The sequence below is a fragment of the Glycine max genome, chromosome 2 (genome assembly GCF_000004515.6).
Source record: "Glycine max cultivar Williams 82 chromosome 2, Glycine_max_v4.0, whole genome shotgun sequence".
Classification (NCBI taxonomy): Eukaryota; Viridiplantae; Streptophyta; class Magnoliopsida; order Fabales; family Fabaceae; genus Glycine; species Glycine max.
The window spans coordinates 45,322,364-45,339,225 of record NC_016089.4 but is presented as its reverse complement, the minus strand read 5'-3'; the positions used below and the strand labels follow the sequence as shown (position 1 = coordinate 45,339,225).

Genomic DNA, 16,862 nt, shown 5'->3' with positions numbered 1-16,862 from the left:
TATACATAATGTGTTGTGATTGGATGACATATAAAACTTTTTACATTGTCATCTTATCATCATTTTTCTCTTTGTTAAAATGCATGTGTTTTTTTTTATAATTTTTTTTGAATTATTTTCATAATAAATATTAATAAAATGTAAAATAAAGAGGCATTTTTAAAAAATATATTTAAATTTTCTTCAATAAAATATATTTAAATTTATAAAATAAGGTATAAACTTTTTTATAACGTAGTGACTTATTCTAATATTTTCCTCCTTAATCCCAAATTTAGTTTTTTCTACATAATAAGCATTGGCTGGTAGAGGTGGCAAATGAGTCTTTCAAGTAATTAAGTGGGGTGGTATTGACATTTTGATATACACTTTTGGCTATTAGTTTAAATTTTTTTGATCTAATGTAACAAAACCTTTGGATTATCTATCTATTTATGGTACATAAGCACACCCTTACACTTACCACCTTTTATCTCCTTACCTTTTAATAACATTGCGTGGACTGTGTTGTGTTGTGACTCTTGTGATATTTTCTTCTACCATAGAGAGGCTAGTCACGGGATCAACAAAATCATATAATGTCGAATACCAAAATAAACTAGTACGTTTTTCATTTTTTTAAAAACAAATTAACGTAGCATTTCATAGCAGTAAAATGTTGTTAGAGTGGCTATGGTGCTGTGTAGTCTTTGGAAGGGTAGGAACTAAGGGTTCAGAAAAAAAATTAAATGGAGTTAGGGACATAAAAGTAAATCACATCATGCTACATCTCCAATGAAAATTTTTAAAGTAAATTTCTTAAGTTATTTTTTAACATTTATAATGTTATATCATTGTAAAAAATTTATATACAATTTTACTCTTATAATAAAAAACTTAAAAAAGCTCATATCTTTATATTTTTTATTCACTTAATTATGATGTTATGTATTAGATAAATATATTTTTATTATTAAGAAATAATTTCTTACATAAAATACAAATCTTATTTTTAAGAAAATTTTCCAACTACATAAATTTATTTTAATGGAGAAAAAAAAAAGTAAGACACCTAACAAATCTTTAAAAAAAATCCATATTAAAGATATTCTTATTATTCATCCATGATAATAATGATAATATGACAGCAAATATTAGACTTCTATTTCCAATTGACTCTCAAATCTCAATCAAGAGCCAGGAGCTAGGCGAATGCTATCAATTTCTTAACACAACAATTAATTAATTAATTAATCATTGTCTAAAATGATAAAGCATCATTTCAAAACTCAAAACTTACACCTTTATCGTGTTGGAACGTCATTGATTGCTGGAGAAACAGGCGACCTAACTTTATAAACAACAATAATAATACAACAAAATTCAAAAGAAGCATGATCATAGACTCATAGTAGCATTAATTACTATCAAAATCAAAATTTAAAATTCTTAAAAAGCAATAATGTAATGGCGCGAGGGGAGAGAAAAAGGGAGGGGGGGGGGGTGATTAGTACTAATTTGAATAAAAGCAATTGAGGTAGTAAAATAAATCCTCATGAAAAAAAAAAGGTGGAATTAATTTGGTTCACATGCAAATGCAAATGCAAATGCAATGTATGTGTATTTATTATTTTTGCCGGCCCTGGTCCGGTTCACCTTATACGGCGTCGTTTTGGGGTGTGCGACTATTGTCCCTTCTCTTCGTTTCGTCGGTTACTAAAATACACTAATTGCCTCTCTCTTTCCCTTTCTTCTTCTTCTCCGTCTTCTTCACACTGAGTTGACTGAGTCTTCGTAACTCGCTCTCTACTGTCTCAGCTACTCATCGCATTCTCTGCATTTATCCTCCGATCACATTTTCTCTCTCTTCGTTCGGTAATCTCCTCTCTCTACTCTCCACTGTAATTGTGGTGATCCGTTAGCGCAATTGAGATTACTGTATCGTTTTGTTTCTCCGTTTTCGAATCGAATGCTGCGGTGTTAGGGTTTAGGATTGAAATGCGAGTGTCTGTGAATGGAGATTCGAGGGGTGTAGTGCGGGGGATAACGAGATCTTGCTGATTTGTTTTGTTTTGCTTTATTTTTTGGGGGATTTGATTGCGTGGATTCAATTTCGCATTGAATCTGTTGGTTTATGGATTTTATCTGCGCCGTGTTCTTATTTTGGTTCTGCTTTGATCTCCTTAGTTTGCAGTGTTTATCTGACTTGACGCTCGTGAATCATCTGTAATGCTTCGACTTGTGCTTTCTCGTTTCGTGTCTAGAGAATTGTGTGTGGTGATTTGTAGAGTATTTGGATGTCATGTTTGAAGTGGAAGTTCAGTCCTAGGATTGGAATTGGCTTTGGAAATTCGATGTATTATTATTATTTTTTGAATGAGTGTGATTGAGAACAAGAAAGAAGAGAAACAGTGTTGAAATTCCAAAGTTAGGGGAGGGATGGAAAATTAGTAGTGAATCAGAAAGAATGAGAATGGATCATTTTTGTTCTATGGACTATTAGAGTGTATGTTTGTTTAGGGAGGGAGGGGATGTTATGGCACTACATCATATTTTCATGACTGTGTCTTTGTTGTTAAGTTCAGATCTTGACTTAAGAGTTTGTTTTCAGAAATTAGATGGTGTTTTGAACAGCTCTTATTTTTGAGTTTGATTGGAAGTTTTGATCTCAGACTATAGCTGACAGGGATGTCGGAGAAAGCTCTTAGGGATCTCAATACAATTCTTGGAACTGAAAGGAAGAATGAGGACTCCAGTAAGGCATGTTTATCCAAGCCTTCTGTTGACAATGCTGTTGAAAATATTGAAGAATGGCAAAAGAAAAATAATAGTCCCTCCTTGGTTTCTCCAGCTGTTAATGGAAATCTGGCTGTGACTGCTAATTCTGGTGCGGAGGTTGTAAATCCAGAAGTAGAATATATTGAATCTGAGAACTTGAATGATGTAGACGATATTGATACTTGTCTCAAGGTATTTTTTTTATCCACATTTTGGGTTGAGGAACTTAGAGGGTTTGAAAGTTGATAACCATTGAAAATGGTCTAGCTTAAATGTGGGTGTTTTATTTTTCTTTTTATTTATTTACCTTTGGTTATTAGCCTTATATAAAAATGCAACACTTGTATTATGTGAAAATAGTTATTTGTTTTTGCTACAGACCCTATTAGCTGGACTTGACTCAAAGGATTGGGTCCTGGTTTGTGACACACTGAATAACGTACGTCGATTGTCTATATTTCATAAGGAAGCAATGCTTGATATGCTGTAAGTATCAAACTCTATCTTTTTTTTTTGGTTTTCTGATTGAAATATGGTTTTTAAAATCAAAATATCATCGATTAATATGTTATGGATTTTATTTGGATTTATTAAATTATTCATATGTTATCTGGTAAATAGGGGGGATGTGATCACATCTATTGCAAAGTCACTGAAAAGTCCTAGAAGTGCTGTTTGCAAAACTGCCATTATGACATCTGCAGACATTTTCAGTGCATATAATGATCTTATAATAGATTCATTGGACCCTCTGGTAAGCCAGCTTCATTATGTGTACTAATAAATTTCCTCACTTAATCAATATGGAATCTCAAACTACACTTGATAGTTTTCTCTGTGAAACATTTATTTGGTCAATGCAGCTAGTACAACTTCTTCTCAAGTCTTCACAAGACAAACGCTTTGTATGTGAGGCAGCTGAAAAAGCCTTGATATCAATGACTATTTGGATTTCCCCTATTTCTTTATTGCCAAAATTGCAACCATACCTTAAGAACAAGAATCCTCGTATCCGTGCAAAGGCATCAATGTGCTTTTCTCGGAGTGTTCCTCAGCTGGTATGAGTACATTTTCAGAAAGCGATTTTTTATTAAGCAAAATGAAACGAAACACAAAACTTAATGAAACAGATTAATGATGCAGGAAAAGAACTTTCCTCACCAATGACTTTGAAATTCCAAAATGTCTGCCTTGATTATGGAAATCTGATTGAGTTTTGAATTGGTTTTGTTTCACTCCCAAATTTATTCAACAAAGCTTTCTATGTCTATGATTAGAGAAATGGTTTATCTTGAACCTTCCTATAAATCATATTTTTTGTTGATATATGGACAAACATAGTGTCATCAAATAGAAGGATAATGTTTCTTAGTTGCAATGAACATGTATCTATTTAATTCTACTGTGCAATGCTCTGTGACTGCTTGTAAAACAATCAATGTGTGTGTGTGTGTGTATATAATATATATCTGTGTATCTCTCTTTCTCTGTAATGTTTTGTTCAAAATTATTTCAGGCTTTTTTATTCGATAGTTATATATAAAGAGCTCAATTCTATAATATTGTTATTTTCTTTTTGGTTTAATTCTTGTTATTGATAGATCCATGCTTGGAAAAACTCTATTGAAGGGTGGGGGTTTGTCTCAAATGATTTAAATTACTGCTACGTTTTTAAGTTTACAACCTGCATTATCTAATTGGAACTTGGAAGGGATTTTGTTGATCTAGAAAGGGTCATGAATATGGCCAGTCTATTTTTGCAACTGGATGAGGAGCATTAAAATTTACTGATTTGTATCCATGAACTTTTAAACAGGGTGCAGAAGGCATAAAGACATATGGGATTGACAAATTGATCCAAGTAGCTGCATCTCAGTTGAGTGACCAGCTCCCAGAGTCCAGGGAAGCGGCCCGAACTCTACTTCTCGAGCTTCAAAATGTGTATGAGAAATCTCATGATCTCATCAAGCCAGCTACTCCTACTGTCAATAATGAGCATACTGTGAATGAGGAGAATCCAGAGGTGAGTTCTTGGGAAAGCTTCTGTCAGTCAAAACTTTCTCCTCTTAGTGCTCAAGCTGTACTTCGTGTAACCACCAGTATCGCTCGGGAGGGTCTTGTTTCATGACACGCACATTAAACCTCACTTTGCGGCTTTCATCATTTCCTTGTTTGCTTATCATTTTCTTCTGTAAATACAGTGCGACAATTGAGATGATTGAGTTGAGTTGTCGTCGAAGCACGTATTGAGCCCAAGATTTATAATGTGTATTCTATTATTTTCCCCCTAGCTGTTGTTACCTATATTACTTTTGATTAATACTACTACTACTACTAGATAATGGACCGGGAAAAATTATGAGTATAATCTTTGGTCTTGTAACTGTTTTTGGATGATTATGGTTACACTAAGTCCATTTTTTTTAATGAAAAGTAGTAAATTCCAAATTACTAATTTAATTATTCTTTGTTAACATTTTTAAAAATTTTAAAATTTAAATAAAGCATCTGTAACATTAAATAATTAAATTCAACAAATTTGAAATTACTAATTTCTCCCCAACTATTCCTATTTCCTAGTTTCAAAAAATCATTTATAACATTTTTTTAAAGTTTAATATCTTTAGAAAAAGAGTTTCATGATTATCAAATATTTACTATGAATAAATTTAAATTTAATTATTTTTCCTCAATTATTTCCAATCTCAGGAAAGGATTTATGACATTTTTAAAAATTTATAAAATATGTTTGGGTGCTTGGAAAATTTATAAAATATTAATTTCATCCTCATTTTTTTATTAATATGGTTCTTGTAAAACTAAAATATATTTTTGTTGGTTTTCATTTTATCTTGTCAAAACCCACTTAGAAGACATGAGAATCTATTGTTATTATATCTTTCCCCTAATCTCATCATAAAAATGCAAGAAAATCGATTAGAAAGTAACAAAACTTGCAATTTTAAGGAATGTTTAATTATTATGGAAAATTTTAACCATCACAAGTTGTTTAATTTATTTATAATCAAATTAGATTGTAAGTTTGTTAATTCCTCTATGTTACTATCTAACTCCTGAGAATTAACAAAAATATGTTTAAATTTTATAAAGATCAAATTAATACGAAAGTTTTTATGAGGATGAAATTAATATTTATACTTACTTTTTTTCAATAACCCTATAATGCCCATTCGTTACCTTTCACCTAAACATTAGAAACTCAATTTAAATATTTTATTTCCTTTTCAAATATAAACACAATGCATGAAACGATCTATGAAGGGGGAAAATATCACATTAAAGGGGATACCGTTTTTACATGGCACCAAACATAAATAGCAATATTGATCCATCAAAAAAATTAAACATTGTCCAATAGGGATTATGGAAGAAAGCCACGCGAAAGAAAAATAATTGAATGCATTTTACAAAAGAAAAACAATTGAAGGCTTTATTTAAATTTTAAAAAATTAAAAATGTTATAAAGATTTTTTGTTTGAAACAAAAAATATCAATGACACTGAATTCACACATCAGGAGAGATAAACCAATAGGAGTTGACAGGTTGAGAATGACTTAACCTGTCGTGTCATTTTTTATGGATCGAAAGTAGACCAGTTAAACCAAGATCTACATAACTAATCCTAATGCGGGACAATAAGGATTCAATCCAATAAAACAATAATTATTTAAAAAAAATAAAGAATAAGTATTAAGATTTACAATAACATACAAATTGGTAGTCAATAAGTTACTTCTTTAAGAGCTTATTTCTAAATAATAAAAAAATAAAAGTGACTTTAACATACACTATTTTGAACAAAATGACTCTTCATATTTAGTTAAAAAGCTTTTCTTCTAATAATATTTATAGAAAATTACTTCATATTGCTAAGTTTTTTTTAATTACAAGATATTAAGATAAAGAGATTTAGTCTTAGTTTAAAGTAAGAAAAATAGTTAAAAATACTTATGAAAACTTACATTAATTCAACTTAAACAAAAAAAAAACTTGAATTCACAATCTAGTCCTACTAAATATGAGAAGGAGAGAGAGTTGAGTCTTATTGACTAAATCCTTGAAATTCAAATAGAAGAGTTATTCTAGTTCTAGAAGTGAAGGGAGGGTCGAATATGATTGTTTCTGAATAGGAAAATAGTGTCCAACCAAGGTCGCTCCCCGTTTGATTTCAACGCCACCCACCAATCAATCTCACATCCAGCGCCAATGAAGCGGAAGAAGTGGTCGGAGCTGGAAGAGCAAACCCTACTCTCCAAATACTCCGAGCTCCTCCGTTCAGGAACCCTCGCCAAGCTCAAAACCCGCGAGAAGAAGTTCAAGCCTGTGGCGGAGCACGTGAATGCGGTGCACCACCTCCGCAACCCAGCCTCCTTCCCCTTCAAGTGGTCGTGGCGCGACGTCTCGATCAAGGTGCAGAACATGCGCCACCAGTACCTCGGCGTCAAGCAGAAGATCCGCCTCTCCCCTCACCACTTCAATTGGAAGGACGGTAACAATCATTGGGAGAATTTTCTTAAATACAAAGAAGTCTTCGGCGATGTGCAATTGTTGGAATCCCCCAAACCTATCACCACCGCCAAATTAGGGTTTGATGTTGATTCTGATGATGATGAGAATGAGGAGGAAGAAGAAGAAGATGATGATGAGGAGGATTGTGATGAAGAGGAGGATGTGTTGAAGGTGAGGAGGTTGGGTTCGGTGGTGGAGCTGAGGGAGGCGGTGGTGAAGCGCGAGGAGAGGCGGCGGGAGAGGGAGTTTCGGCGGGAGAAGGTGGAGGCGGAGCGGGAGAGGAAGCGGAGGGAGTCGGAGTTTCGGCGGGAGAGGCGAAGGGAGTTGCTGGAAGATCGGGAGATGGAGCTGGAGGAGCGGCAGTTGAGGTGGGCCCGGAGGGGGCTGGAGAAGAGGCTTAGGTTGGAGAGGGAGCTTGACGCGGAGCGGCGGTGGCGGAAGCGCGTGGAGGAGAAGATGGAGGAGGAGGAGATGGAGTGGAGGCAGAGGATGGTGGCAATGCAGGTCGAGCACGAGAAGCAGATGATGCAGATGCACGTAGAGGCGTGCCAGAATCAAATGCAGGTTCTAGGGATCATGGCTAGACTCCTTTGCCAGTTCTTCGGGTCCGGAACTGATGGATTGAGTAATGGTTTGGGGGCATTGCCTCCTCAGGTTTTGCATCATGGAGGTGGATTGGGTAATGTAAAACCAGATGCCAATTCGCCTTCCGAATTTATATAGTTCAGGTGATCTTCTCAACAGATGATAATTGAAAACATGGAATGTGCAATTACCTGTCCTTTGCAATTGTATCATATTATCTTGAAGGGAATGCGAAACTTTGGGGAGGGAAAGAAGGGGAAACAGTTGAGCATGCTTGTTTGACGTGTTTCTAAGATTTAAGAATACTGTTGGATTGGATATTTTGCTTTCAGAGATGTAAATAGTAATCTCTTAGTACTTGTAATTTGAAAAGATAAGTAGTTGTTTTAAAATTTCAAAGATTTATTTAGCTATTTCAGCAGCCGAAGGTGTTGGTTATTGTCTAGGTGGATTTATGTTATCCTTTTATTCTCGGTGATTATTAGGGGTATGTAGACTTTGTGTTGAAGGATATGTTAGAAAGGAATAAAATAATGAGGATATTGACCAAAATAGAAAAGCCCAAGCAAGTAATTCAAAATCCGGTGAGTAATAATAGATGTGAGTGCAGAAGTATAAATATATGTCTTTCTGAATTTCACTAGAATGCTACTATTGACAGTCTGTTTATTTTTTGGGTGGATGCGTGTCGGGGTCTCTAATGCCATTAAATCTATTCAAACTCCAGACATTGTAGAAAATTTATTCTTTTCTTCTTCTTCAATAGCTGTTGTTTGACAATAGCACAATACACACTTCAATTGGTTCAATATTTGTATTTGTATTCATAATTTTAAGTTTTGTGAGAATATTAGCATATGCAGGATAGGTTTGATCCTTTCTTTCATAAAAAGTGGCTACAACTTATAGGTTCTATGGCAAATATTAAATTGTTGAGTCTGTTAGGAATGGAATTTAACTTGCTTGTTTGTGCTGCTGTAATACTTTACCATTATAAATTTTGAAATTCTAAGATATCAAAATAATCATTTCTTAGGTATCGCTGATGATGTTTTTTGCTTTCAAGCATATATTTCATCAGTTTCTTTCATGTTACTTGTTATTGATGTGTCTATGATTCTTTTCCTAGAAGTTTGTTGTTGATATTACTAAGATGCTATGATATAAGTAAACTGGTATTTCTTTGCCCAAAACTATTGCGAGATTTACTTTGATGCTTAATGATTTTAAAATTATTTCTTATATTGACTAATATTAAATTGTTGCGTTACAAATAGAGTTTAACTTGTTTGTGCTGGATTGTAATACTTTATCATTAATTCATTATAAATTTTGAAACGTTTTTTCTAAATATCAAAATGATCATTTCTTAGATATTTTGTTGATAAAAGTTTTTTTGCTTCCAAACATGTGCTGTATTCATCGGTCTTGGATTTAGGGTGTTTGTCTTGAATTTTGATTTTAGCTTCTATAACTGTTGGGTCAGTGGTTTGATTTCTCTGTTTGTCTTGTTCTTTTGATCTGTCTTCCTGTTTTTACTCCCTAAACATTTGAACCTTGATTTTAGCTTCTATAACTGTTGGGTTGGTGGTTTGATTTTCCTGTTTTTTTCTTAAGTGTAGCTGAAAGTATAATAGTATTTGCAAGTGTTTGGCCATGAACCACATGGGTAAAAGGTTTATGACAATAACAGGAAACAAGGAATTGGCTAAAGGAAATATGACATGGTGTTGCTGAGAGCATTTTCATTTTAGAATTTATTTAGTGACTTAAATACTATTTATTAATTTGTGTTTGTAACTTGGGCGGTAGGGAGATGGTAATTTAGAATTGTTTCACAACCCTTTCTAGCAGAACAAACTAGAGTAGTCAATAGTGGTGCTTTCACGGATTTGTGTAGTGGAGCGGCTGGCTGGCTGGATGACTTATTCGCAACCTAGGGTAGTTTTGTTTTAAACTATAAGTGATGCCTTTCACAAAAAGCCTTTCACAGAGAGGGGTCCAAAAAAAATATGACTTGGCGGCCCTACTGTTGTTGAAAGCAACAACAGTTATGGCTCACTCATTGAACCTGTTTAGTCATCCTCTCAATCCTTTTAATGTTTTTTGCAAATTGCCTCTAGCCTAGGCTTAGAGGCCTAAACTTTTTTTTATTCGATTTCCTTAATTGTTTGGTGTCTTGGATATGCAAACAATGACTTTTTCTATATTGGACATGTGATATGTTGTTATGCAACTTTTGTTGTTTTGGGAAACTGCTATGAATATTAATTCTAAATGTGTTTAATTCTAGGTGTTTTTAGGGATCAAAACAGTGGTCATCCCACTCCTTCCGTGATCTGCTATTAACTACTATGGAACAAACTCACTTATTAATCAGATTCTTCATTTCCTTTAATTTTGGGATAATTTTTTATGAACCAATATCATCTGACCTCTCAGGGACGGACCTAGGGGGACAGTCCCTCCTTTAGAATTTTTCATGTATATTTTTATATTAGTTAGTATAAAATTGTGTAAAATTAATTGTTTATGTTATTATAATAATAATAATAATAGTTAAGGTTAATTAGATAGTGTAAAATTGTGTAAAAACAGGTGTGCAATACAATGATTAAGGCTCTAGCTGGTGTAAAATTATATAAAATTAATTATGTGTAACAGTTAAGGTTATTATCATTTAAAATAAAATTTAGTTTCAATTTTATGTGTAAAAATAGTAAACATTTTTTAAAAATTATTATTTATTTGAAAAGTTAAACAATTTTATAAAGGAAGAAAAAAAAAATTTTGCCCCCCTTTATAATAGATTTCTGGGTCTTTACCTGTCTGACTTTTTATTTATTTTTTTATTGTGTTTTAGTGAATGTATATAGATAGATAATTAAATATTACTATTGGATCTTGAAAGAGAGTTCTTACTTGATTGTGTAATACACTTTGTTAAAGTGACATTTAGGGTGCCATCGTTCTGTTTTGTCAGGTTAAGTGATATCCCAGCCAGATAGGTTTGGATTGGGCTAATTTGGCTTACTATGGAGATTTAGACTTGTTTTTATACTTTAATTTGGACCAAGGTTTTGGAATTAGCCTAAAACATCTTCAAAACATAAAAAAAATGAAAATACTCTTTTATTTAATAATTAGTAAAATTAGCTATTAAGAAGAGACTAAAAATCATACAACTATATTTTAATTTTCAACCACTAGTAAATGTAAAGACAAATTTTCAAAAACATGGTTGACATAATTTTCCCGTGTTTAATGTTAAATGGAATGCACATGGTTTGCACTGGATGTTGGAACACAAATATTGAATGACTGAATGTTTAATCCCCAAAGCTGACCTATGATATATGTGATTCGTGTGATTCTCTCAACAATCAACATTGGATGTGCATGCGCATAATTCTTCAGCGCAAACCAGAAAAGTGATTTTGAATTTTTGATATCTAATCTGAATGTACTTCAAACAGAGTAAAGCAAGACCGTTGGATGTTATATTGCGTCCAACCTACCCGTCCAAATAAATGTTGTTCACCAGCTCATAATAATACCCTCCTGTCCAGGTCTGATTGGAGAAAAAATAATAATAAAATTCAATTGTTTTTTTTTATGTTTTTTCTTTATTTTGAGTTAAAAAATACAGAGTAATGCTGTAAGAGTGTAAGATTGATAAGGCACCCACATATATAGAAGAGTACACAAAGATCAGCCAGGAGAAGAGCACATGTATATAAATTAAAGTGATATTATGTCGCGCTGTTGTTTGTCATATCCTTTCACATCGAGTGATTTATTAAAAAAAAAAAAAAACGTGTTAGCATGATATCCTTAACACCTGGGAGATTATGATTCTTATCTTTAGGAATCAACTATCAATATCAATTAATTGTAAGTTAGCATAAAAATAAAGAGTTGATTATGTTGAACTCTTGAATATTATTAGATCTGTATTAGTATTTGTATTATATATATATATTATATAAAAAGATTTTTGTTTCTGTTACATGGTACCGTACCAGAGCTCTATCTAGGACCCAAGACCATCAATCTTTTGTTGCCATGAGTGGGGAAGAGGAGGAGAGTAAAACCAATGTTGATGAAAATTGTGGAATGTTTTTTGTTTTTGGTCAACGGACCAAGAACATTGGTTTAAGAAGAGAAGTAAATCCTAATTCATGGAATTTGAGTTCAAAATCCTACAAAATTAATTTATAAAATGAGAACTGTTCAAATTTATAAACTTTATTTAAACCATATATTTAGTTGACATGGAACTAAATCATTTCTTTAAAACGAGGAATTCTTAGAAAGTTTAGTTTCATGGTCCTAACTAACATATAGAATATATATATATATATATATATATATATATATATATATATATATATATATATATATATATATAACTTGGACTATTTATTCATATTAGATTCTTATCCCTCTCCGTTTGCTTTATCTATTTTGTCTGGTATGTTATATGCGATTAAATCCTATATATGAAGGGGAGCTATTGACAAGACAAAAGAATATGCCAGTGAACTAATTAGAAGTTCTATCTATGAATGGCAGGGGACACTATGCTTACATTACTCAAGAGGTTAGCCATAGGTGATGGGTAGTGACTGATTTCACCTGAGAAGGACTTGGAGTCTTTTGATGTATATATCATTGTACGGCTGCATATATCTCACCTGACACTTTTCCCTTCCCCTGTCATGTATTTTTTTTTTTTTTTTTTTTTTGTAGAGGCACCTTCTTGGTAGATATCAATGTTTATATATATGATGGCATGAACATAGTACTTATTGCCTTTCTTGAATGCTTCATTCCAGCAATGATATTATGTCGCTTCCGGAATCATTAACCGGTGAATCTAATTGTTAAATATTTTGGCCATACCTAATATTATGTTTATATTGTATGTCGATCGATGTGATAGGCCACCTTATACGTACGCAAGTGGGTTGCTAGATGCAACATCCTTATATGTTGATATTTTGAATATATATAATATTGCGTTTTCATACTTGTGGATATATTGATGAGATGAGAAAAGATGATGATTAATTGTGGAGATATAAGATTCATATATTTAGAATGAATTCTTTGAATTATTTAATATAATACATCAATTAATTATGGAGACTATTAACTTGATTATAACACTTGATTAGTTAATGAAATTGTAAGTAAGTATTTTTAATTTATTTAGAATACCGTGATGGGTTAGGAAGCCACTTATAATGCTCCTTGAGAAATCTCTAGCTACTTCTAATGTGACTGTAGAAATTGTTTCCGTTTCAAATGTTTTTATTAAATATGCATAAACCCTAGCAATATCAATCATAATGTAATTATTCTTAAATTATTGGTGGTTGCCCTTTGTCCTAAGAAAAGTCCAACAAAGATGGATCCTGTCTCGTGACTACTGAATAGACAATTTTAGTCTTTAATTATTTTCTATTTAATTTATGATATATCGAGTTAAATATATGTATCTATGTGATTATATTATTATATATATGGATCACAATCTATCTTAATTTTTTGGGAAAAAAATCAATTTTCTTTGACACAAAAACTATTCTTTCTTACTTATTTCTGTTAAATTAAACCACACAACATATCATTTTATTTTTTTATATCTCTTTTTTATTTTTATTTATCCTATTTATTTCCGATAAATTCCAAACACACCCTTAGAGATATTTCTCGTCATCTGTGTAATGAGATGTATAAAAACGAAGTGCAGATGGGACTCGTAGTTGAGACTGGTATCTTTATCGAGTTAGGTATAGGTCGATGATTGTAGTATAATTGACATAGATGATTGCTGTAATATAATTGGTCTTATATTTTGGTTACTATGTATACGTGAGGACGGAGGTCAGAATTAATAAACAACTTTGTTTTCGTGCCTACTAAGGTGCTGATATGAGTCACGGTGAATTTCATGTTGTCATTTCTGTGGGGGACATCAAGATCTTCACCACTTATTTTCTCGGCTATTATGTGGCTAACATAGATTTGGTGTTGTTTAGAGTCGGTGGAGAGGGGGAACTTTTTTAGAGTCATTTTTATTTTAAAAGAAATTAGATTTATAATTTTTTTACCACTATATATATAAAGAGACAAATAAGAAGAAATTAAGAAAGAAAGAAAGAAAATACAATAAGATAATGTTTTTTACACTGAAATTAGGTCTTTTAACTCACTGATAAAATTTTGATGTATTTTTATATGTTTTAATTTTTTAGTTAATGATGAGACTAATTATTAATTTAAGATTTAATTATACTTAAAAGTTAATGATTCCTTCTCATGATTTTTTTTTTTTTTTGGAATCAAACCAGGTATTCTCCTATAAGGCTACAAGATCAACATGCCCTACAAATTGAATCATATTTGTTTGATTGCATAAAATTAACAATGATAAAGTACTATGTTTTAGTAATTAAATTTAATAATTAATAAAATATATATTACAATCATTTTATAACTTTCTAGTGGAAAATATTTTTTTAAATTCATTGTTGGGTTAAATTTTTTTTACATAAATTACATATTTAAAATTTTATATTAATATAAAATTATTTGTTACCTTTTTCATATAAATTAATATTAACATAACATAAACATTTCAAAATATAATAAATAATAAATTATTTGATTATTTTTTGTTATTATTTGATTTTAATAAAATTTGATACAAATAATAATTGATATAATTAAATGATTGAATTAATACAAATTATAAAAATTATATAACTATTAAAATTATATGGATATAATTTGATTCCTTTTATATATATATATCCCAAACTCATCCCCAAAGGAGTGAATATTTTTCGACTTATTTACATATATTTTTGCGGTTATCCAGGGATACAACTGCCAATTTGCCATCCCTAGTACATGCAGACGCTGGTCTTGGCCTGCATCCATTTTCATCTAAAATTTGGAGTATCATGCGTTAGTTTCTCCGAATAAAAGCCATCATTATTGACTCTTGACACCATGTTTTTCTTATCAGTACGAAAATTTGTGAATTCGACCCAATAAAGACCATCTCAATAGTGTGCAACAAATGTATGACACCTGATAATGACATTTACTTAACGGTAAGCAATGGAATGCTAAGAACACCTAAGGGCAAATGCATACCCTTAATATTATCCTATCACCAAAAATAAATCAAAAAATACAATACGGCAAAACCACCAGTCCAAGTCAAAATATCCATATCCCACACCCTTCATCCTCACTCCTTTACAAATATATATCTAACCTTTCTTCTGCTATTTGTCTGGGCTTCCACTCTCTTTCTCTCTTTCCATATACATTTTTTAGCCTTTTGTTAGCCCCAAACACCCACACGGGCACACCCCTGCAGGTACAAAAGGGGGAGTTCACAACAAAAAGAAAACAATGAGAAAACCTTGTTGTGACAAGGAAAACATCAATAAAGGTGCTTGGTCCAAGCAAGAAGACCAAAAGCTCATTGACTACATCCAAGTCCATGGTGAAGGCTGTTGGCGTTCCATTCCTAAAGCTGCTGGTTAGTTTTTTATTTTTATTTTTTATTAACAAACATTAGTCTTAATTTGTTAGTTTTTTTTTTTTTTTTTTTTAACGAGAAACATTCAAATTTACCACGACTTTTTCCTCTTTCTTTCTCTATTCAACCACCATGAGTTAATTATATTCATTCTTCATACAGTTCTCTCTTAGAAGATTACACTAGGTACACCCAATCAATTAACTAGGTAGCAAAAACTTATAACTTAACTCATGAGGGTGTATCATATTAAATAGAGAGCTGTTATAGTATCCAAAGAGGGTTTTGATATACAATTTTTTTGCTGTCAATACTCAATAGTTAAATGAATTTAGACATACTAAAGAAGAAAGAGTTTCATTGAATAGAAATTCATTCAACTATTATTAGTTAAAAAAATAATAATACCAAAACCTTAAATTAATTTCTTGTTATATCGTTTTGAGTACCATTTATAACCATATGTCATTCAACATATATATAGGGCTGCATCGTTGTGGCAAAAGCTGTAGGATGAGATGGTTAAACTACTTACGACCAGGCATCAAACGTGGAATCTTTGCTGAAGATGAGGAAGACCTCATCATCAAACTCCATGCCCTCCTTGGTAACAGGTACCAAATATCGACATCACATTTATGAAAATTGAAATAGAAAATTTTAAATCCCTCGTTTGACATTAAAAGACACTATTACCGTTTTTGTTAACCATTAACTACCTAAGAGAAATGAATAGAGAATTGGAAGTAAAATAGTTTTATTGTAAAACACAATATTGAGTTTTATAAATTCCTTCTTATCGTGATTTCTAATAAAAAATAATTTCATTCATCAAATTTTTGAACTACTACTATATTATTAACAAAAGGTATTTTATATACATATACCATATTATTAGAGCATCTTCAGTTAATTGGATGCTTATATATATGTATGTATGTAATCATAGGTGGTCACTCATTGCTGGAAGGTTGCCTGGGAGGACAGACAATGAGGTGAAGAACTATTGGAATTCTCACATCCGAAGAAAACTAATAAAGATGGGAATTGATCCAAATAGCCATAAGCCACACCAAAGCTTTCCTCGTCCTCATGTTTCTTCTGCTGATCATCAGGGTGCATCAACATCTGAGTCCATCAACAACAACAAAGTCCCTTTCTTCAATTCCCGTGGTTCAGCTGCCACTGATCATCATAAGATTTCGTTCACTAAAGAAGAAACATCAATTATTTCATCACCCCCTTTGAATCTTGATCTTACAATTTCTTTACCTTCGCCTGTGGAAGAAAACAAAAATTCTGATCATGAGTCCGCCAAGACATGTGACGTGGATATAGATCTCAACTGTTAGTACTTTTAGTTGTTGGCAAGAGTATTAATTACCAGCAGTAGTACTTCATGTTTGTTACAAATTAATTTTGGAG

At 32.1% G+C, this 16,862-nt stretch overlaps 2 protein-coding genes across 3 annotated transcripts; both read left to right on the top strand.

The window, feature by feature from the left end:
• Nucleotides 1-1,638: 1,638 nt before the first annotated feature.
• LOC100799668 (uncharacterized) lies at nt 1,639-5,140 on the top strand. Of its 2 annotated transcripts, none has more exons than XM_003519294.4 (6): nt 1,639-1,854; nt 2,652-2,949; nt 3,137-3,243; nt 3,379-3,511; nt 3,621-3,815; nt 4,574-5,140. In XM_003519294.4, the coding sequence occupies exons 2-6, from the start codon at nt 2,668-2,670 to the stop codon at nt 4,883-4,885; spliced, it is 1,029 nt and encodes a 342-aa protein (XP_003519342.1). In that variant the 5' UTR covers nt 1,639-1,854; nt 2,652-2,667; the 3' UTR covers nt 4,886-5,140. The 2 variants fall into 2 exon arrangements, with proteins under 2 accessions (XP_003519342.1, XP_006575501.1); XM_006575438.4 differs by having other exon boundaries at nt 1,644-1,854; nt 2,666-2,949.
• Nucleotides 5,141-15,187: 10,047 nt separating this feature from the next.
• LOC100306391 (uncharacterized) lies at nt 15,188-16,862 on the top strand. Its single transcript, NM_001251187.2, has 3 exons — nt 15,188-15,437; nt 15,922-16,051; nt 16,387-16,862. The coding sequence occupies exons 1-3, from the start codon at nt 15,308-15,310 to the stop codon at nt 16,787-16,789; spliced, it is 663 nt and encodes a 220-aa protein (NP_001238116.1). The 5' UTR covers nt 15,188-15,307; the 3' UTR covers nt 16,790-16,862.